Source organism: Hevea brasiliensis, chromosome 4, assembly GCF_030052815.1.
Source record: "Hevea brasiliensis isolate MT/VB/25A 57/8 chromosome 4, ASM3005281v1, whole genome shotgun sequence".
Taxonomy (NCBI): domain Eukaryota; kingdom Viridiplantae; phylum Streptophyta; class Magnoliopsida; order Malpighiales; family Euphorbiaceae; genus Hevea; species Hevea brasiliensis.
The window spans coordinates 114,708,894-114,730,583 of NC_079496.1; the positions used below are offsets into that span (position 1 = coordinate 114,708,894).

At 31.3% G+C, this 21,690-nt stretch overlaps 3 protein-coding genes across 5 annotated transcripts; 2 read left to right on the plus strand and 1 right to left on the minus strand.

Annotated features, from left to right (window-relative positions):
- Positions 1–1,043: 1,043 nt before the first annotated feature.
- LOC110654040 (EIN3-binding F-box protein 1) lies at positions 1,044–5,389 on the plus strand. Its single transcript, XM_021809903.2, has 2 exons — positions 1,044–1,301; positions 2,765–5,389. Exons 1-2 carry the CDS (start codon positions 1,277–1,279, stop codon positions 4,693–4,695), a joined length of 1,956 nt encoding a protein of 651 aa, XP_021665595.2. The 5' UTR covers positions 1,044–1,276; the 3' UTR covers positions 4,696–5,389.
- Positions 5,390–7,179: 1,790 nt separating this feature from the next.
- On the plus strand, positions 7,180–8,603 carry LOC110654039 (uncharacterized). The gene is made up of 3 exons (XM_021809901.2): positions 7,180–7,850; positions 7,942–8,114; positions 8,220–8,603. Exons 1-3 carry the CDS (start codon positions 7,311–7,313, stop codon positions 8,377–8,379), a joined length of 873 nt encoding a protein of 290 aa, XP_021665593.1. The 5' UTR covers positions 7,180–7,310; the 3' UTR covers positions 8,380–8,603.
- Positions 8,604–9,223: 620 nt separating this feature from the next.
- Positions 9,224–13,637, minus strand: LOC110654038 (protein WVD2-like 5). 3 transcript variants are annotated; one of them, XM_021809900.2, is made up of 9 exons: positions 13,439–13,637; positions 12,242–12,514; positions 11,930–12,160; positions 11,773–11,813; positions 11,510–11,581; positions 11,276–11,372; positions 11,111–11,182; positions 10,914–11,024; positions 9,224–9,964 (listed from the first exon to the last, which is right to left on the minus strand). In XM_021809900.2, the coding sequence occupies exons 2-9, from the start codon at positions 12,506–12,508 to the stop codon at positions 9,530–9,532; spliced, it is 1,326 nt and encodes a 441-aa protein (XP_021665592.2). In that variant the 5' UTR covers positions 12,509–12,514; positions 13,439–13,637; the 3' UTR covers positions 9,224–9,529. The 3 variants fall into 3 exon arrangements, with proteins under 3 accessions (XP_021665592.2, XP_021665590.2, XP_021665591.2); XM_021809898.2 differs by having other exon boundaries at positions 11,276–11,375; XM_021809899.2 differs by having other exon boundaries at positions 11,276–11,375; positions 13,348–13,637.
- Between the last annotated feature and the right edge of the window lie 8,053 nt (positions 13,638–21,690).

The following is a 21,690-nucleotide window of genomic DNA, read 5'->3' on the forward strand; positions in this document are numbered from 1 at the left end:
TTTAAAGCAATTAAATCAACCTTTGATTGATGAATTTGAGTTTAATTTAATCAAGGATCAAATTATTTTATAGGGAAACAAGGATTTAATTAAAACATATAATTAAGGTGGGATATATATAGGAAATTCCTACAATTATATTTGAGTCCATTAATTTTATTTTGTTTTTAACTATTAATATATAATATTATAAATTAATTTCACATATTATATTAATTAAATTTACTTCTTTAATTTAATGAAACATAAATTATTCATATCAAAATGAAAAAATTGAAAAAAAAAAAATTGTTCACAATCACATGGTGTGTAGCTTTGCTTAATGAGTAGTATATATGGTTGGCCATTTGTTGCATGCATGGATTTTATCCCAATTCCTATGTCTACAATTGTATTTCTTCATTTTAATTCCTCAACTTGATCCTCCCATAATTATATTTAATCATCAAATAGTTCCTTACTTTAATTTTAAATACTAAAAATTATTATTATTATTATTATATTACACAATAAAAAATGAATTAATTATTAATAAAATTAATTTTAAAAAATTTCACCTGAAAGGTTAGAGTTCAAATTCTGAAATTATTATTGAAAGGAATTTATCTGAATATCAATTTTAATTAAATAAAAAAATATAATTCTGATATTGTAATTAAAATGTTGCCTAATAATTTAGAATTAATTTTAATGTTTATATTAATATTATTAATTTTAAATTTATTTAATTAAAATTAAATATATGAAAAATTAGTTAATTAAAAATCTATTTGACTATGGACTAAAATTTATAAGATATTAATTCAATGAACCATAGTAGAATTTTAATTTTTATAAGACCTTGCATTACGTGTGGAAAATAACCACAACCTCAAAAACAAACAGCCCAAAACACAACCTTGCATCCAAACAGCCCCCAAAACCAAAGACGAAAACGGAAACCACCATCTGGTGTCTGCAGATACATTGTATCTGGGTTATCATAGCGTGTATTGTCATGGACCGAAACCGCACTTCACCTGCATAAAGGCGCTGAGTAGCTCAGCTCACCCTCTTCATTCAGTCGTCTATCTTTTTTTTCTCTCTCTTTTTGCCCTACATCATAGGGTTTCCATGTCCTTGTAGCTCTGATCTCTCTCATGCATTCGGGTTTTCAAGTTCTATACGTTGGTTTGTTAGCGTTTATTGTTTTTGGGTATTTCTTTTTTGCTCTCTTTGGAGGGTTTCTCGGTGGACCGTGTGAATTTTACCTCCCGGCGTTTTTGGAGCTCAACTCATGTCTAAGCTCTTTGGATTCGCTGGTAAGCTTCTGGATTTTTCCTTTTTAGATGAATATATCCTCTTCTCGAGCTATTTTAGTTGATCCCGTGGTAGATCAGATACGTGGGTTTACATAGTGTTTGGTTTAATTCTATTCTATAAAATTTTGTAAAATTCAACTGAATTCTAGTTGAAATTCATTTGAAATAAATTATATTGATCGGTATGAATTGAATTTGTTTGGTAGAAATTGAAAATAGAATATAGGAAGTTTTAGTTTTTGATAAGGGTATTTTAGTTTTTGTAAGTTTTGTGGAGTTCCATTAAATTTGATGTAATAGAATTGAACCAAACAAGCTCTTAACCAATTCAATTGAATTCCACAAAAATTTATGAAATGGGATTGAACCAAGCAAGCTCTTAATTATTTTAGATCATTTTCGCTGTTGACTACATGGTTTTCTCTCTCTCTCTCTCTCTCTGCCTCCCCTGAATTTTGGATGAGGGGTCATGATTCATGTTTTGGACTTATGTTTTTGAGGTTTTCTATTTTTTGCTTTGAAATTTATTGATCTCTTAGACTGGGATTTTTAGGATTATTGTGTGATGAGGTAGATCAGACTGAAACCTACATTTTTGCTTGAATATGATAGCTAATCTGTTTTATTTATTAGTCTTTCGTTTTAGATCAGGTTTATTAGAATTAAAGAGGTGTGTTTTCTTAAGGTGGTAGCTGTTTTACAGTAGTTGGGGGTTCTTAAATGGTTTATTGATATGATTCTGTTTTCTGTTCTAGTTTTTGTATCTTATGATGGAGATTTAGATAAGGTCGGCCTAGTAGTTCTCTGAAAGTTCTGGTTTTTTAGTTAATGGATGAAATAAAATATACTAAAATTGCATGATTATCATTTTAGACATGCCTGATCGAAAAATATAGAGGTTATTTTCGAATCAGTTTAAAGATGCAAAAACCAGAATTTTGAGGTTTTATATTAGATAATTAATCGTTGGTAATATTTCATGGTGTTTCTAGTTTCCTAATTTTAGATCTTGACTGGAAAGATAACAGATCTGCATCACCAATAGGTGTTAATAGTGGCAAGAAATGGCTGTTTACAAGTAATTTTGTTGATAATGATTAATATTCTAAACTATAACTTGCCTTACTTAGAAACGTTGTGGTCTGATACTTTGAATTGGATTCATAACTTAAGAATTATGTCATCCAGTGTAATGAGGTTAGCAGTTGATGCAAGTAGAGATTAACGGCTTGCTGACAAAACTTGTTTGTTTTAACTTGCCTATTTAGAACTTAGAAGCATGTGAATCTTCAATAGTTTCTCTTGCTTTCATTTATGTGAAGATTTTGTTGTTGTGTAGTTGTAGAAGGTATTAATTGTAGTTGTGGATAGTCAGAAAAATTATTGAAGCTAATTTATCAAATTGAGTTGATTGTAGATTGGGTTTCTTGAATTAATGGAAGATGTTGACTTTGGTTTCTCAGGAGATGATGATTTTTGCCCTGGGGGGTCAATATACACAAACCCCCAGGAGCCTAGCCTCTTTTTGTCCCCTGGTCGTCATGTGGATGTGTATTTTCCTTCCTGCAAGAGGTCTCGCATCAGTGCTCCATTTGTTTTCAGTGGAGAAAGGTTTGAGCAGAAAAGGGAGGCATCTATTGAAGTTTTTCCAGATGAATGTCTCTTTGAAATCTTCAGACGTTTGCCTGGAGGAGAGGAAAGGAGTGCCTGTGCTTGTGTTTCAAAGCGCTGGCTTTCTCTTATGAGCAATATGTCCAGGGCTGAACTCTGCAGCAAGAAAACTACCCAGTTGTTGAATGAATCAGTTGAAAAGGCTGGTGAGGTGAAATCTGAGGCTGAAGACCAAGAAATTGAGGGTGAGGGATACCTTTCCAGGAGCTTGGAGGGGAAGAAGGCCACAGATATTAGACTTGCAGCTATTGCGGTTGGAACTGCTAGTCGAGGGGGTTTGGGCAAGCTTTCTATCCGTGGAAACAATTCTGGCCATGGGGTGACAAATGTAGGCCTGAGGGCAATTGCACGTGGCTGCCCTTCACTTAGGGCTCTTTCCTTGTGGAATTTGCCTGTGGTTGGTGACGAAGGTCTATATGAGATTGCTAATGGCTGTCACATGCTGGAAAAGCTTGATCTTTGTGGGTGTCCTGCAATTTCTGACAAGGGTTTGCTTGCAATTGCAAGGAACTGCCCAAATTTGACTGATCTAACTATAGAATCTTGTTCAAACATTGGGAATGAGGGTCTGCAATCTGTTGGCCGATGCTGCACCAACCTAAAATCCATCTCAATCAAGAACTGCCCAGTTGTTGGGGATCAAGGAATTGCAAGCCTGGTATCTTCTACACATGCTCTTTCAAAGATAAAGCTCCAGGCTTTGAACATTACTGATGTGTCTCTAGCTGTGGTTGGACACTATGGTAAGGCAGTTACTGATCTTGTCCTCACCAGCCTGCCAAATGTGAGTGAAAGGGGCTTTTGGGTCTTGGGTAATGGCCATGGCTTACAGAAGTTGAAGTCCTTTACAGTTACATCATGCCGAGGAGTAACAGATACTGGGCTTGCAGCTATGGGGAAGGGTTGCCCAAATTTAAGGCAGTTCTGCCTCCGCAAATGTGTATTCTTATCTGACAATGGACTGGACTCGTTTGTAAAAGCTGCAGAGTCACTGGAGAGCCTGCAGTTGGAGGAGTGCCATAGGATTACTCAACTTGGGTTTTTTGGTTCCCTTTTGAACTGTGGTGCAAAATTGAAGGCTCTTGCTGTGATGAACTGCTTGGGAGTTAGGGATCTAAATATGGAATTAACTTGGTCATCTCCTTGCAAATCCCTTCGTTCATTGTGCATCCGGAACTGCCCAGGTTTTGGTGATGGTAGCTTGGCTCTTTTGGGGAAGTTGTGTCCTCAGTTGCAGCATCTGGAATTGAGTGGACTTCAGGGTGTAACTGATGCTGGGTTTATTCCATTTCTTGAGAACTGTGAGGCTGGTTTGGTAAAGGTTAATTTTAGTGGCTGTGTGAATTTGTCTGACAAAGTGGTTTCGGCAATGACTCAGCAGCATGGTTGGACTCTTGAATTGCTGAATCTTGAAGGATGTGGGAAAATTTCTGATGCTAGTTTGGCCACAATTGCAGAGAACTGCTTGTTGCTCAGTGAACTTGATGTCTCAAATTGTGCCATCTCAGATTCTGGGCTTGTGGTCATGGCTCATTCAAACCAACTCAATCTCCAGATCCTTTCAGTGTCGGGTTGCTCTATGATATCAGACAAGAGCTTATCTGCCCTTGTGAAAATGGGTAGGACTCTCCTAGGACTGAATCTCCAGCACTGCAATACTATCAGCACCAGCACTGTTGACCTGCTTTTGGAACGGTTGTGGAGATGTGATATCCTTTCCTAGGAATGGAAGGATGCTGAGAGAATCCCATTCCAGAATTAGGATGGCAAACGTAATGCATTGGGTTCAAAGTACATAGCTTCAGATTCTAGTCAGCTTTGTGAGTAGCAGCGGCTTGTTTAGTTTTTGGGTCCATCAGCCATGGGTGTTTTCTTTTTCCGGTACACGGTTCCTTTTTCCTGGGAGTTTGGCCGTTGATTCTCTTTTTTTTTGCAGGCTTCTGTTCATCAGAAACCTGTTAGAAGTATTTTAGCTCCGAAATTGTCGGGGTTCTTTCGTCATGGCCATAATTCTCTGAGAATGAACTGGGTTCTGATATTTAGGTTTTCATCGTTTCCTGTTTCAGGGTTTGACAACTTGGTGTTTTAGCTCTGGCCTTCTGTCCATTGTGTCTTCCATGTTTTTGTAGTCATGTTTGGAACGTGATGGATTGGTCTGTTTTCTCCAAAGGGTGGATACACAAGAGTCAAAAAGTTCTGGGTGCTGTTGGCAGTTCGAGAGATAGTGCCTTGTGGTCGTGGGCTTTGGCCATGGCAGCAGGTTATAGAGTCTGCCATGACAACCTTTCTACTTCAAGGAGGGGTTGTTTTTTTTCCTCTTCTAATCCAAAGCCCTTGTTTTACAGGCTTCATTTCTTCAGGAACTGCATTTTGCAACTACTTGTGTAATGAAAAATATTTCCACCCTTTGTGTTGTATGCTTCAGTCTCAAGGGATTATTGTTTGTAGAAAGTTTACGTATGCAGTCGATAATTTTGACGAGATTCGAGACAATTGACTTTTAATAATTAATCTTTGATTAGGCATAATCTTATCTCGATAATTGGTCTTAATAATTAAAATTGCACAAATAACATATAAAAAAAAATCAAAAGATTTTATTGATTCGCAGATTTTATTTCTTCTTTGAATCCCGCTTTGCTATATTTTTAATATTTAAAAAAATAAATTCCATCTATATGGGTTTCTAGAGAACATCCATTAGGTGATTTTTTGAGATCTGTTGTTGGAATGTAATCAAGGATTTGCATTAGTTGATAAGCGTTCAAGTGATTATATATATATATATATATATATATATATATATATATATATATATATATATATTCCCAAACATAGGCTTTACCAACAAGCAAGGATAAAGTGGCCAACCACTTTCAAAACTTTGACTTTTGAGTGTGTTGTAGCTTTGGCTTCACATCTTGTTGTAGACAATGATTATCTAATATGTGGGGATTCATTTGGGTAAAGATATTTTGACCAACAGAATAAAATGTTGAATAAATGGTTTCTTCATCTTAAATGAGATAAATTTTGCCAATAAGAGGTTGTTGATTGATTTTCTTTCATCTTTTAAGATATAAAAAGTTGAAAAGTATTGAGTTTGAAACTCACCACCTAGGAATGGTCATAAGTTAAATTTTTATGGATATTAGATTTGACCTAACAAGACAGGTTTGGATATTATATAATCAATTTGAGATAAATTTAAATTTAAAAAATAATATTCATGATGGATTCAGATCGAGTTTAAATTTTACATATTGAATATTTATTACTCGAATTCGTTTATATAAATACTTAATTAAATATAAAATATATATTTTTATAATAATATTTATAAATTTTTATATATTTTATTTTATATAAATTATTAAAATTTTAAAATATAAATTATTAATTAAAATAATTTTTTATGTAAAATATTAATTAAAATATATAAAATTAAATAGGTTCGAGTTCTTTCAGATAACAATAATCGAATTTGAAATAAATTTGACTAGTTAAAAATAAATTTTAATTGAGTTTAAGACGAATTCAAATTTTAATAATTTTAATTAAATTCGTATTTAGATAAAATGATTTTCACCTATACCATATTTATTGTCATCCCTATCACTAACTACTTATTCTAAGAGCCAGAAAGGCCTGTTACGAGGATTTTTCCATTCATAAGGAATACAAAATCCTTAACCACTCATTCTAATTTCATTGATTATTTTAGGTTTCAATAGTAAGTCGCATTAAATAAATTAAATTTTTGTAAACTATTATTATAATATTTTGCATGATTTTATTTTTTAAATGACTTTTTCATTTAAAAAATATTTTTTGAAATTAAAAGAATTAAATTTTAACTCTTACTTATATTCTAAAAATAAAATTTAATCAAATAGAATAGAATATTTATATTTTTTGACTTTGTTATAAAATGTAACCAAACGTTATAAAATTAGTCATTTTTATATAGAAAAGAAAAACAAAAAAAAATTATTATTTTGATTGGACCACCCAGATTTCATAACTGCATATTGGTATGTAAATCCAACGGTGATAAAATGGCCTACGTCACTCCATATTAAAAATAGAAAAAATGGAAAAATTCAACTTCATGGCCAAAATTCACTACCGACCTTACACGTCGATGCATAGTCAGCCAAGAAAAAGAAGCTTTCTTTCTTCTTAATCACAATCAGACGGCTACGCATCATTTCCTCTTATTATCTATTTATTCCACCTTCCCATCTCGTTAATGGAATCTATATAGGATTGAGTATCTGAGACCCATTACAAGGTTTCAAGAGGAGGAACAAGAAAGCTGAAACAAGATCACAAAATATGCTTTTGAGAAGCACTTCTACACCCATCTTGAAAACCTACGCTAATGCTGCTGCTGCTGCATATGGTTGCCAATTATCAGCTCAGGAAGCTGATCTCGGTCCCAAGTTTTCGCCGTCGAGGACTGTCTCCTTAAGCCTTAAACGGACATCATCAGAAGGCGAGCTTAGGCTCTTCTCCATAGCCAAGGAAAGCATATTATCGAAAAGTCCTAGGTCAGCTGTTGTCGTTAATGATAAGGAAGGGATGAGCGTGCGCATGGAAACTGCGTCTCTTCTTTCTGACAGGTCGTCGGTGGCTCTCGCTGATGTAAAGGAGGTGGAGGAAGAGGAGGAGGTGGAGGAAATGGAAATGGTCTCCGTGGGTGGTGGACTTGGAGGTGGTGTTGGCAATAGTGGTGGACGTCGCGGCAGCGGTGGCGGCAGAGGTGATGGGTCGTCCTGGGATTCAGAACACATGGATAAATATTATCAAAGCATGATAAGGACGTATCCTGCAGATGGTCTTCTTCTTGCAAACTATGCCAAATTCTTGAAAGAGGTATGTATTCTTGGTTTCTGCTTCTCTCTATTATTATTTTCCATTTGATCATCATGATTTGATGTTGAATATGGGATGATGCGTATTTCAGGTACGAGGTGACACTCTGAAAGCTGAGGAACTCTGTGAAAGGGCAATGGTAGCAAATGCAAGAGATGGAAATGTTCTGTCTATGTATGGAGATCTCATTTGGAATAACCATAAGGATGGTGCTCGTGCTCAGAGTTACTTTGATCAAGCTATTCAATCCTCTCCTAATAACTGGTAAAAAATAACAATAATAATAATAATAATAATAATAATAATTAAGTTGATTAATTAATTTCTTAACTATAATGCTTAATTAATTGATATTATCGCTCTTCGCAGTTATGTTCTTGCATCTTATGCTCGATTCCTGTGGGATGCTGAGGAAGAGGACCAAGGAGAGGGAAATGAAGAGAAAGGAGTTCACTTCAGTAGTTTGTCTCCATGCGAACCATCTCACAAAATTTCACATGGATATGCTCATCTGACTGCAACATCTTAAAGCTTGGAAAAATATATCCTGATTTGGTGTTCTCTAATAGATATATATGGCCAGAAAAAACAAAAAGAAGATAAAAGAAAAGAAAGGAGGCTTGAAAGTCTGTTTCTTTTCTCATCTCATCATGATGAAGATGGAGATGTTGAGAAAACATTTTCTCTATTGAAATATAAAATATCTAGAGGATAGAATCAATAATTAATAATAGAAAGAGGGTTTATGATGTATCCCTTCTATTAATTCAATTCTTGTCGTGTTTATATGGTTTTGCTAATGCATATATTCTTTCTTTTTAACTTTTTCTTTTTAAGGCTGTTCGTCCTTTGGTTATCCTCTTCTTCTTCTTCTTCTTCTATTATATTCTGTCGCAACAGATACTTAACTTGCTAAAGCCTAATGGGTAGTTACCATGTCGTCTCTAATGGTCTTCTCTAGGGTAAGTACACTCTTCTTCACATGCCATGTCCATCTTCATGCTGTCTTCACATAGTATATTACACTAAGTTAATAAATTAATATTAATATCAAGAAATTTTTCTTACGTGTACTAACTGAATTCTTATTCAAAATGAGAATTGATAGAGTTTAAATAAGAATTTCCAAAGTTTACGGAAAGAGCGAATCGTCCAAGACAGAGTACCCATAAGCCACACCTAATTAGGAACTATTATTTATATTAAAATTTAATTTTATGATAAATGCAAGGAGAAAGAAGACAAGGATTCCCATGATACCACAGAACAAGCCAGCCTTCAACATCAACATTCAATTGTTCAATAGAATGGGTTCAAACGGACAGCAATTCTGATCTCAAGCTATCTAGCAGCAGAATGCAGACTCTCCAAAATTTTCCAAAAATATTTTCAATAAGCAAGCGGATAAAGGATTCTTAACAACATAAATAAGGTAAATTTAGCAAATGGTAACACACAATGCTGCAAGCAGAATGAAGAATCCTAATGAGAAGATCAGTAACCTTGAAAGCAGGCACACAAAACAATCAATGCTGCTGACTACTGAAAAACATGACATCACAATCCATACTGTAATATCCTTCATTGCTCCATTGTGAGATGATTCAAGTCTTGAACTCTTATTTACGGACACCGATTCAAGGCCTATGTAAGCGCATCCGATTCTAATGTTGCTCTGATTAACACTCGGATGCTATAGGTTCTTGCACTAAATTAGGCTGACCTTCCTCTCCAACAACTAGCTCCTCATCTTTGTGGGACTGGATTTCACTAGATACAGCCATAGGAACCTCTTGGGTTGGAGATGCATCTTCATTCAATTGATTAGACGAGGTGGCATTTTCCACATTTGTTGCTTTAGATGATGCAGCTTTTTCATCGTTTGTTGCGTTGGATAAACTGCTTTTCTGAGAAGGCAATTTAGGCAGGGACTTTCGCTGTGGCTTCTTTGAATGAACAGGAGAAGGTCCTTTGACAGAGTTGTTTTGAGACATTCTCTCATCTAAACTTAGCCGATCAGGTCGACTACTCTGGCCATTGTTTCCTTCAGGATCTACAGGAGATGAACTCTTCCTTCGGCCTAACTTGGGAGATTTGGGTCTTGTTGGGGGTATCTGCATCAGTGCAAGTAAAAGAAACCAAAGTCAACATAATTTCAAAGGGATGGTAGTCCCAACGGCAACATTATTGCCGCTGCATAAGAGACGGGAATAACCACATGGATCATCAAAATGTATGCCCTTGGAGCTACAACACATAGCTATATCTGTTGTAAGATTAATTAATTAGTTGAAATGCCCACGTATTAGTCCAAGAATCTTGATAGTATCAGGAGGTTTACCCTGACAATTTCCCACACGAACCTTCTAAAAGAAGCTCAACTTCCTCCAATCTTTAGCGACACATTCAAACATTCAATTCTTCGTTTTTACTTTCCCCACTCCTCTTCCTTTCCCTGGCATCCTTAATGCCCCAACAAAGTGTAAACATTGACACGGTATACACCAAGAATTTTTGGGTACAATGCCGATACTGATGATGTTAAAAGTCCTAGGTTCATACACGACAAAAACATGCATATTGCAACAAAAATATTATGCCGCCCTTGTGGATACAATGAGAAGAATAAAACACAAACAATGTGCATATTTCTGAAGAACACGGAATAGTAGCTTACACCATTCAACACTAATTATCAAAATTTAACAAGTGAAACTAAAAGAATGAGACAGACATGAGGTCATAAGATCAAGAAAATAGAAAGGAAGAAAAAGAAGAACAAACAGATGTAATTGCCAATTGGGTATTACTGTGCTAATATCAGGATTTTCACCAACTACAGAAAAGGAATGTGCTACGTCCAGAATTTTCACTAACTAGCAAAAAAATATTTAGAAAGATGAGGATCCTAAACACAACAGAACCTATATGTAGTCCATAAATCCAGTACATCAAATTTCAAAACCTTAACATGCAGTTGAAGGTCCCATTCACTTGCCTCTGCTAGAACAACTTAGGCCTTTGAGTAAATTCACTAACACTTAAAATGCATGAAATACTTGCCTTTTTTAGCTCCACCTTATGTGGTGGAGGCTCCTGATAGAAGCTAGGCATTGGTGTTGCTTTGAAGTTCAAACTCTTCCTAAGCAACTTAATTTCAGCTTCTTGGGTTTCCTGTAAGAGGATTGATAATTTGCCGATGATAGGAAAAAAATTCACACACAAATCAGAGTCCATTGAAACCTTAAATAATTTTATACCTTGGATTTCGCTTGTAAAGTATTCTTTTCTACTTCCTTGGCATGAATCTTTTCCTCGAGTTTAGAATAGAACTGTCCAATAATAGTAAAATATTATGTTGGAACTATAAGTTTTGTCGGAGAAGCTCACATATTGACTCAAGAAGGTTCAAGAATAAAACAAACCTCTTTCCTTTTCTCAGCTCGTTCATCACACTTAAAGCTAAAACCATAATTTGGAAGTGTACCCACTCTACGAGATTTGGTATCGTCTGCAGTGGGACTTCTAGAAGGTAATTAAGGATGAACTGAACTTAAAAAGATCAAATTACAAATGATAATATAAAGACATAAATGAGGATCACAAATATTCAACCAAAAGAAGAAATTAATTATAAAACCTTCAAATAAAAAGGATACGTAGGAGTTTGTGGCTCCTCTTCAGCTTTAGTGGTAGGTCCTTTTTTCAAAGCTTTCACTTTCGTCCTCTCCCTGTATCCAGGAAATCACAGTTCACAAAGAGCTGGATAGAAGAGCAATTATCAACAAATGTGATTTATAATTTTTTAACAGATACTGAAAAATAATCAAACATTCCACATCAAATTAGCCACTCATTATCCCTCTTTTCTCTTCTCGTAATTAATAGAGGAACATTAATATGTGCAAACAACAATACATACATGTGGCCTTCAGAGGATGTCACATCAGACTTCTCAGAATGCTGTTAGGAATGGACAAAATCAAATGCGACATAAGCAACTTTGCAGATGGTAAACACCACATCCTAGACATTCAAGAAACTTTAATAATATAAATGTATATCTTTGATGCCTGAACCTGCTTATGATTGAATGCTTTGATTTTCAAAGGCTGCTTTGACTGTGAATTTGATGTAACTGAACCATTTGAGACAGTAGGAGGTGCCCTGGCGACTTTTCCATCCTTGCCATTCTTCGTCTGAGTGGCTGAGACATTTTTGAGGTTTGATGGCTTTTCGTTCTTGCTCCTTCCAAGACCCTTCAGCGATTTGACTTGATCTGAATGTTCAGCATCTTTTATGTCCCCTTCCTATATATGACAGATTGATCAGTTTATAAGCAGCCCTAATTTTATATATTAACCAAACAAACATCTTGGTATGCTACTTACCTTAGAACCAGTGAATCCATTGCTTCTTACATGTAAATTTGATCCTTCCCTGAATTCGCCTCCACGTGAATTATTAGTAGCACTGTCTTCCAACTTAGATGCAATCTCTAAATTTTCGTCTGGCCATGTAGAATCTGTAATTTTCTCAATAGTCCCGTTTACATTATTTGAAACAACACCATCCCCAGAGGCAGAACTTTGCACATGAACACCATTTTGATGGGCTTTTTCAAGCCCATCAATGGGAACAAGATTATTGAAATCCATTGGATACTGCACAACAAAAAGAATGATACTTGTGACAAATATTTTTGACTCCGGAAGAGAGATGTGTTGAACAGGGAAATTTCAGACTGGCGGTCTTACTGAAAAGGGAACAACTCAGATGACCATAAACTCCAGTCTTGATAAGCAAGTCAAAATTACAAAATTTTTTGTCAAAACAGAACCAAACCCATTAATTATATCACCAAACCATTGCTCAAACGCAAATTGTTTTAGAAACAGAGTTTCCACTTTCCAGCTAAAGTACAGAAATAAGGACACATAACGTCTGTAACAAACGTGTGAGATTACCATATAGGCAACTTGTTAAGGGGCTAATACAATATTTCAGCAAATACCTACTAGTTTAGCATCTACTAGGCAGATAAGAAAACTAGAAATACAATCAAATTAAATTCTTTAAGTTAGTAGAGACCCAGCCAACAGGAGACGTAAGTGAAAACCCACTTCAATTTCTAATTTTCTAATACTTTACCTCCACTTATATCAGCAAACAAACAATACGGCATCTTTAAACAAAAAAGAAAAGCGCTTGCACACAGAAATCCGTTTCAGCAAATGAAGTTTCAAAATCAAATCAGAAGAATCCAACAATCAAAAAACGCAAAGCAAAAGAACACATTAGTATTAGACCAACAGAGAATCTCCACGCATTCAAGGGGCAAATCCGTCATTGAACACTGATCTGCTCACAGCAGGAACAAGCAAACAAAATTTGGAAAATGAATCAACACTCCACACATTGGGTAGTGAAATAGAAAGCACACTACTTATTTAAATCTAAGTTACAATGAGAAGTTCCGGTGTTGAAGTAACAGTACCAAAAAGAACTTCAAGATTTAGTTTCCTTCACTTTCTCAGCAACCAAACAAAGCATAAAATAAAAACTGGGTAGAAAGTTTCCCTCCTTACCAGCGGTAATCAGAGCTCCATAAAAACAGATTTGAGTAAAGAGAGAAGAGATTTATGAATGGGTAGAATATAAAAGATCCGGGGTTTTGCAAATCGGAGGACCCGAACCCGAGGGAGGAGAGGAAGATGAAGATCTATGGGGCAGCGAAAATTCAAATGGAGAATGGTGTTTTGGGGGGGGGAGAGAGTAAATGCATAGGATCTTTTCAAGGCTGAAAGGCGTTTGTTTTAAATCAGCGGATTTCAAATCCAAATCCAATTTCCAGGTCACTGTCTCTGTCTGCGAGAGAGAGAGAGAGAGAGAGAGAGAGAGAAACGCATACGGTTACTCTACGGTTTTAAATGGAAGTGGGCCTGTAACCAAACAGTTACTGCCCGCCTGCCTCAAATAAAATAAAATAAAATAAAATAATTTTTTTATAAAAATATATTTTTTATTTTCGTTTTATTATTTATAAAATAAAGCTTTTTTTATTTTATAGAAATTAAGTGATTTTATTTATTTATTGAATAGCATGGTTCTTACTGGTATTTCAATTTTCTTTTTAAATAGTTAAATAAAACTTGGATTTTGATTATTTATTTAGTATTTAAGGAAGATTTTTTTTTATAAAATTCTATTATGGACACCTTGTATTTGTAATTTATTTTTTACAGTAATTTTCATTGAAAATGTCTAATTTAGTGATAATTATTTTTTTATTAATTTACTTTTTTTTTTTATAAAAATGATTAAACCTGATTAACCGTTGATAATGGATAATCGAACAGTTACAATCGGTTAACCAATTCTTAAATAAAAAGGGGTTAACCAAATTACCAAAATAAATATTAATGGTTAGGATAAAATTCAAAGAATTGAAAAATGGATGCCTATAATTAAATTTTTAATAACTAAATTGCACACTTTTAAGTAAATTAGAATTTAATTTGATTTATAAATTAAAAAAAAAATTATTTAAAATTAATTAAAAGTTATAAATAAAATGTTCATTACTTATAATTTGTTTATTTATTTTAAAATTATTTTTTGATAATAATAAATTCAAAAGATTTAATTAGTGTCTATTTAGTCATAATTTCAGCAAGGATTTGAGAGATTTCAAAATGGTAGAGAGAGGTGAGAGAAGAAAACTATATATAAATTTGGGATTTGTCATATTCTAATTTTTGAAGTATCCATTTTAAAACTATTATTTTATTAAGTAAAAAATATATTATTTTAATAATTTTTAAAATATTAATATTATTCTCATTTTATAGATTATAATACTTAATTGCATATACTTTTTATTATTTTTTATAAATTAAGTTATTTTTAAATATTTTTTAATAAAATACTTAAATTATTTAAAAATTACATTTAAATAATTTTATTAAGTAATTAATTATTTATTTTGAAGTTAACATGTAAATTAAAAATGTATTTTAAATAAAAAAATAAAATTAAGTAGAAATAAACACTCAAAGACTTGACTATTTACCTAATAGCCTAACATAATTTTACGTTACATTTAGGTTAAGACATTCATTCAATTTTTCATTACTAGGTCAAAGGTTTAACACTTAATTAATTGTTTATATATAGAGAGAGAGAACTAAGAAAAAAAATTTAAAAATAGAATTGCTCGTAAATATTTAATACACATTATAAAATAGTTTCACTCCTCATTAGTAACGCTCATTTGGCAAAAATTTTATTTTTGAGGTGGCAAAACCTATACTCGATTTATTATGAATTCGAAATATAAATATATGTGATTTATATATTTAATAGGTAAATTTCATCGTATATCTCGTTATTTAGGTCTACGGTGGATCATGACTAAATAAGAAAAATCCTCCAATGTGGTAGCACACTGATCGTTGTAGACATGTTTTCTAGAAATCAGTCTGCAAGAACAAATTCATCAACCACCATTTATTGTCTCATTGTTTAGAATATAAAATTCTATAAAAATTTAATTTAATTATTTTTTTTTTGTCAATTTTTATATTTAAAATGAAAATTTTTAATTTTTTTTTTAATTTAAAAAATTATTTTTAAAGAAATAAACATCAAAATTTTAAAAATAAATCGAGCGAAAGGTTGACATTATATTAACTCAACTCAATTATATTTTTTACCAATTCCCATCAATCATTATTTTCTCAACTCTTGGGAGGATTTCTTAAAGGCCACTTAGCACATCATAGTGATGAAATTCAAGACTCTCATGATTTTTCATTCTTAATTTATTTATTTCAAATTATGAGGTTATGTTAAACAAGTAATTAATTCAATGACAAATCATCTAATTTTCAACCCTTGAGAAAATAATTTATAGGAGTGGATGATTAATTAATTATTAGATGGAAAGTTAATAATAAATAATAGGTGGGGTGTTGCTTTATACTTAGTTGGGTTAGAGTCTCATCATTATCATGTAGATTAGTTAAGGTGAGAACATATTGGCAGCAACTATCAGGAAATTGCTTTGGAAGAGACAAATGCTTTGAAGCCAAGGTGGGGGAGATAGATATAAGATATGTGGTAAAATTAATTAATAGGAAGATAATTTTCATTTTTTTTATATAAAAATAAATAAAATATTTCATTAATTAAAGATAAAACACAAAAAAAAAATATAAATTAATATATTATATTTTTTACATAAATAAAATTAATTACTCATATAAAAATAATATAAAAAATTTAAAAAATCCGATAATACTAATAGAGCATATAAATTAATCAATACGCTCCACTCATAATTAATGGGAATATAATTTTCAACCTTATGCATTATCTTAGCGCTTACTAAGTCCACATTAATTTTTCCACTTGATGATGTCACCCAAAATTAATCTCAGATCACTAACCACTTATGATAGCTACAAATAGCAGACTTTGGAGGCAATTTGCAGTTGGTGCTCACCAAATCACAATTAGCAAAATACCCCCTTTTCTTCATGTAATTTATAAAAGCCTCTATGAAGTTAGATTAAAATTACAAAAGCATCCCTACCTTTTTTAAGTTGTAATGATTTCATTTTCTGAATTTTTAATTATTTAATGAATAAATTCTTATATCCAATATCTAAATAAACAATTCAATAAATTAAAAAAAAAATTTAATAAACTCATAATGAACAAATTTTAATACTAATTTTAATTAATTCAAATTTCATCAATCTCATTTTCAAATTGAATCAATTCTGTTTCAATTTCAATCTACACTACAACCACTGTTATTTCTAAGTATTTGTTTAATTAAGAAATATATAAAATCCATATAGTCAATGACTGATAATTAGTGATGAAGACAATTCTTCAACAATTCTGTAGCATTTGAACATATAGTGTGAGGTGGTGCTTGAGTCAGATTAGCCTCTTAGCAGGGATCACAATTATTTTTGACCCCGAACCGATTTGTCTCGCATTCGATTAATTTTTCTCGATCTTGTCCTGACTCTGATTTTCAACTCAAATTTTTGTAATTCGACTTAATAATAATATATTATTATTTTTTAATTAAAAAATTAATTATTTTATATTTTTATTTATTTAAATATCATAATTTAACATATATATATTAAAATTATATTTAAAAATTTATATTTTTTACTTATAATTTATTTTACAGTAAATAAATTTATATCATATAATGATAAATTAAAATAAAAATAAAAATTCTTGTGGAGAAATCCACCACATCTCAATTTTGATTTCTTGAAGGGTGAAAGGGGTATGATTCTTGCTCTCAATCTGCCTTGCTGTCATTTCTGCCTCTCAACATGTGGCTTCATTAAAGATAATTTGTGGTCAACCATAGTAAGCCATATTTAGCCTCTAACAATTTTTATTTTGTTGATTTTAGAAATTTTAATTTTAATTTAATTAATAAAAATTAATATATTATAATTTTAAAAATGACGTATCATATTTTTAAGCAAGATATATTGTAATTTTTTCATTTTCTAATTCCTATTATAGAGAGATTGTCCAAATCAATCACTTAATATTCTCTTAATTGCTTTATATATCCATATTTTCGAATAATTTTTTAAAAAGTTATAATGAAAATATATTTTATTATAAAAATAAATATATAAAATTTGATTTTGTAATTATAAATTAGAAATGCTACAAAGGCTCCTCATCCTAATTTATCTTTTTAAAAGAAAACTTAGTAGAGTTGATGCTTATAATTAAAAGGAAGAAGAAATATCTATAGAATTAATACAAATGAAAAAGACAATATATAATAATTTGTTAGAGAATTATATGGAAATCTTCTGCCAACTACAGAAGCCAAATATAGAGAAGTAACTTTCAAATGGCAATGGTGTGGCCCAAAATATTCTTTTCTAAATTAATATCTTAATCAAGACAAACTTAGCAAAGGCTCCACCTCAATTTAAGAAGAAAAAGAAATTATAGCTTTATGATTGCTTCAAAATTATTTGCTAAATTACCATCAAAATCAAGATTCCCATCTTGTCTTAGTTGTATGTTTGGATGAGCAAGCTAACACTTTTTTCATAGCAAAAGAAACTTTGAAAAATTTTAAGTTATAGCATCCTAAGGTTTTTTATGCTTTAAAAGGCAAAGGCCTGGGGCACATGTTTCCTCTCTTATAAGATATGAGACTCACTGTTCTTTATTTTAAAGAATAATTATAATTATGTGTCTATAAAGGTACTATACAAGAGCTTGAATTGGATTATAGAAGTTAATTCAATATTAATTTTATTTTGAAAATAATTTTGATGGGACTCTGTTTGTTTTATAAATTTTTTTTTATATTTTTTAACATTTGGAGCATCCAAAAATAGGTTAATGGGAAATATTTTTTTATAAAAAATCTAAATCATTTTTAAAAAGACAAAATATTTTTTGAATTTTAATAATATTATTAAAATATAAAAATACTTATATCATGACATAAATATCTTAAATATATATATATTTTTTTACATACGCCTTTTTTCAGGGGTCTATAGCCATAATGTGACAGAGATGTTACATTACAGACGAAACTTAATAACGTCGCATCTCATCAATACATATCATTAGTTTAATATTGCAACTAAATAATGAAAAATATTTTCGTGTAAAATATTTTTTAAAAAATAATTTATATAAAAAATATTTTGTATATATAAATTATTTTTTATGAAATGAAAAGAATTAATTTTAATTCAATTCAAAATTTACGAGAGAAATGGAGATGATTCTCTTCCAAAATAGTTTCAATCTAATTTGAACTCATAAATTATCAATCTATTTAGATTTTAAATTTAACTGGATTGATTCCAATTCCAAGATTTTTTTTTTTTTTAAGTCATGAAGCCAATCAATAACTAGGTAAAGATAATCACAAATTTAGCAATTTAGAACTTACAAATTAATTAGTATTTGTGTAGTTGTAAACTCCAAGGCAATAACTCTCTCTATATACCCTTAAAATGATATATTGTAATTTTTTGATATACACTTGAGGAAAGAGAAATAAAAAAAATAAAATAAAACATAAAAAGTCTTTGAAGTTTGGAATTTAAAAAAAAAAATTATATAAAAGAGATTTTAGTATATGAATATTATTTAAACATTTTTATTAGTTTGAGAACCACAAATAAATGTATAATTATAACCAACATATATTAAAATATATTATTACTACCCACTTATTTATATATATTCTGTAACAATCTAAATTTTTTTAATAAATATTTTTTTATTAAATTAATAATTTATTAATACTTTATTCATTATTTTAAATTTAATAATTTTCACAATGATATTTTTATTAAATGAATATTATTTTTACATGTATTTTTATTACTATTATTATTATTACATTTGTTATTTGTATTATTATTGTTATTATTATTTATTGTATATTATTTTTATTATTATAAAAAAAGAAAAGAATTAAAAACTTTTCAGGAATGAATCTATATAACATATATGTCCAAATTTATTCCTAGAAAATAATTAAAAAAAAAGAATACAAAATCGCATAGTAGGTGCCCCCTCCCTCTTTGGTCTCTCTCCCTCACTTTCCCACATTCTCCAGCGACAAGGAGCATCGGCCAACACCTCCTCCAGCCTTAGGCGACCCAGGCAAGTCATTAGCTGGTCGGCAACACCACTAGAACCGACGGCAAAGAGGGATGAGAGAGAAAGATGTGCACGCAGGCAGAAACTTTTCGAAGTGATTTTGACTTCATCCGACGTCCGATTAAGGCGATTCAGGTGGCGTTTAAAAGTTTATTCTGAAAGCTTTCTTTTAATACTAATTTTGCAGCATTTGGTGGTTGAATGAATGAGATATGAATGAGAGAATTTTCGAGTTTTTCAAGCTTTTCAATCAGATCTAGGACGATCCGACCTTTGAATTGACGATCCGAGGCCACCAATAAACTCAGTGCATCGAGACTTTCGAGATGGGACTGACCCCACTTCAATCGGGCACCGTTTGAAAAGAGCAATTATCAAACTGTCCAGATCGCTTTGTGAGGTTTTTAACTTTTTAATGCCTGAAAATTTAATATAATTATATGATAACTATTAATAAATTTTGGGCTTCATTTAGATATGATCAAATCAATGATAGCTCGTCAGCAATCGAGTTTCGGCCAGATCCAGCTACCCAGTAGCCCGTACTAGAATATAGTCAATAATACAGTCGATCATAGCATTTTCAGATGTTCTGGATGTATTCCAAGTAGCAGAATTTGTAAAAGTAGTCCCAAACTTAAGTTGTTTAATTTTTATCTTTGTTAAGCTAGCTGATAAATCTGTAAAATATTCCTGACTTAGTAAAATTAAGTAAAATAATTTTAATTAATACAAAGACGATGTAAAGGACCTCCAGGAATATTTTTATAATTTTTAAAGAGTTAAAAATAATTATCTGAACTATAGAGGAGTTAAGGACTCGAGCTGGAGTTTGGAGTATTGGACCTAGATTAAGATTCTTGTAGACCTCGAATGGGTATTATAATTATTGTTGTGGGCCTGAGGCCCTTTATTGTTGTTGATAGTTAAATTTTCTTGCAGGGGGTTAGGTCAAGTTACAAGAGAGATTCTATCAAAATTTCGGCAAGATCTTAAGATTTATTTTGATTATATAATTTGAATTAATTATTTAATTTTGTCAGTATTTTGATAAAGGTCAGTGCGTATGTTTAGGTGATTGGTTTCAGCTCTTCCAACCGAACTAGCTGCAATCCAGTTGACCAGTTTATGTGCTGAATATTGATTATTTTTATAATTTCAATATTAATTATATATCTAGCATGTTCATGCATTTTATAAATATTTAATTATGCACATATATAGTTAATATATTAGGAGCATTTTGGTTGCTGCATATTTAATTATTGCTATTTATTTAATTATACGCTGACACACGCATATATATTAATGTGAGACACTGGGTGTATGGGAAGCTCTAAATTAACTTCTCATGCGAATATTGAATGAATTACTTGTTTTACGTGTTGGATGTGTATTTCATGGTAGGATTGTATTAGTTTTAGATAGTTATAGAAATTGCATTTATAATGAATATCTTGACTCTCTGAGTCGAACGCTCATTACTATTCAAATATTTTTTTTAGGTTGTAGGAGTAGCGTGTTTATTTCTTCGAGTCTAGCATATATTTTTTCTCCACATGTTGTACTTCTTAGTTTAATAATTTTTTGTGTCTACTTATTTATTTATTTAATAACTAGAACTCCTTTATGATGGTGGATTATGTATTTTTGGTATTAATAAATAATTTTTTTAGGACATTTAAATAGTTTGTAAATGATAGTATCAGGGTTGAGTAGGACTTCTTAACTTTAATTTCGAGTGGTTATCGAGTTTGGGTTGATCCGAATAAAAAATATAATATTTTATTTCATTTTATTGGCATGTTGGGCCTAAATTTTGACTCTGGTTATGAATTTGGGAACAGCAAAACTTACTACGGACTTCACGAGTTTTATATCGACCTAAATTTTAATGTCGATCCAACTCGTAAGATCGAGTCGTAATATATTTAAAAGTAATACATGGAATATATATATATATATATATATATATATATATATATATATATATAAAATAAAAAAATTTTATCAGAAAATATAATGAAAATTCTTGAATTTAATTAATTATTTTATATGAATATATATTGAATATAAAATAATATAATAAAATATTTTCCAAGAGAAATCAAGAAGGTAAAATTAGAAGTAAAAGACTTGATGTTAA

What these genes read in the sequence shown, in the direction of transcription:
- LOC110654040 (XM_021809903.2), top strand. Translation starts at nt 1,277, where the DNA reads ATGTCTAAGCTCTTTGGATTCGCTG. An exon ending in TAAGCTCTTTGGATTCGCTG is followed by an intron (nt 1,302 to 2,764) that starts GTAAGCTTCTGG and finishes TTGGTTTCTCAG; the next exon opens with GAGATGATGATTTTTGCCCT.
- LOC110654039 (XM_021809901.2), top strand. Translation starts at nt 7,311, where the DNA reads ATGCTTTTGAGAAGCACTTCTACACCCATCTTGAAAACCTACGCTAAT. An exon ending in ATGCCAAATTCTTGAAAGAG is followed by an intron (nt 7,851 to 7,941) that starts GTATGTATTCTT and finishes TGCGTATTTCAG; the next exon opens with GTACGAGGTGACACTCTGAA. An exon ending in CAATCCTCTCCTAATAACTG is followed by an intron (nt 8,115 to 8,219) that starts GTAAAAAATAAC and finishes CGCTCTTCGCAG; the next exon opens with TTATGTTCTTGCATCTTATG.
- LOC110654038 (XM_021809898.2), bottom strand. Translation starts at nt 12,508, where the DNA reads ATGGATTTCAATAATCTTGTTCCCATTGATGGGCTTGAAAAAGCCCAT. An exon ending in ACATCCTCTGAAGGCCACAT is followed by an intron (nt 11,582 to 11,772) that starts GTATGTATTGTT and finishes TCCTGGATACAG; the next exon opens with GGAGAGGACGAAAGTGAAAG. An exon ending in ATAAGGTGGAGCTAAAAAAG is followed by an intron (nt 9,965 to 10,913) that starts GCAAGTATTTCA and finishes GCACTGATGCAG; the next exon opens with ATACCCCCAACAAGACCCAA.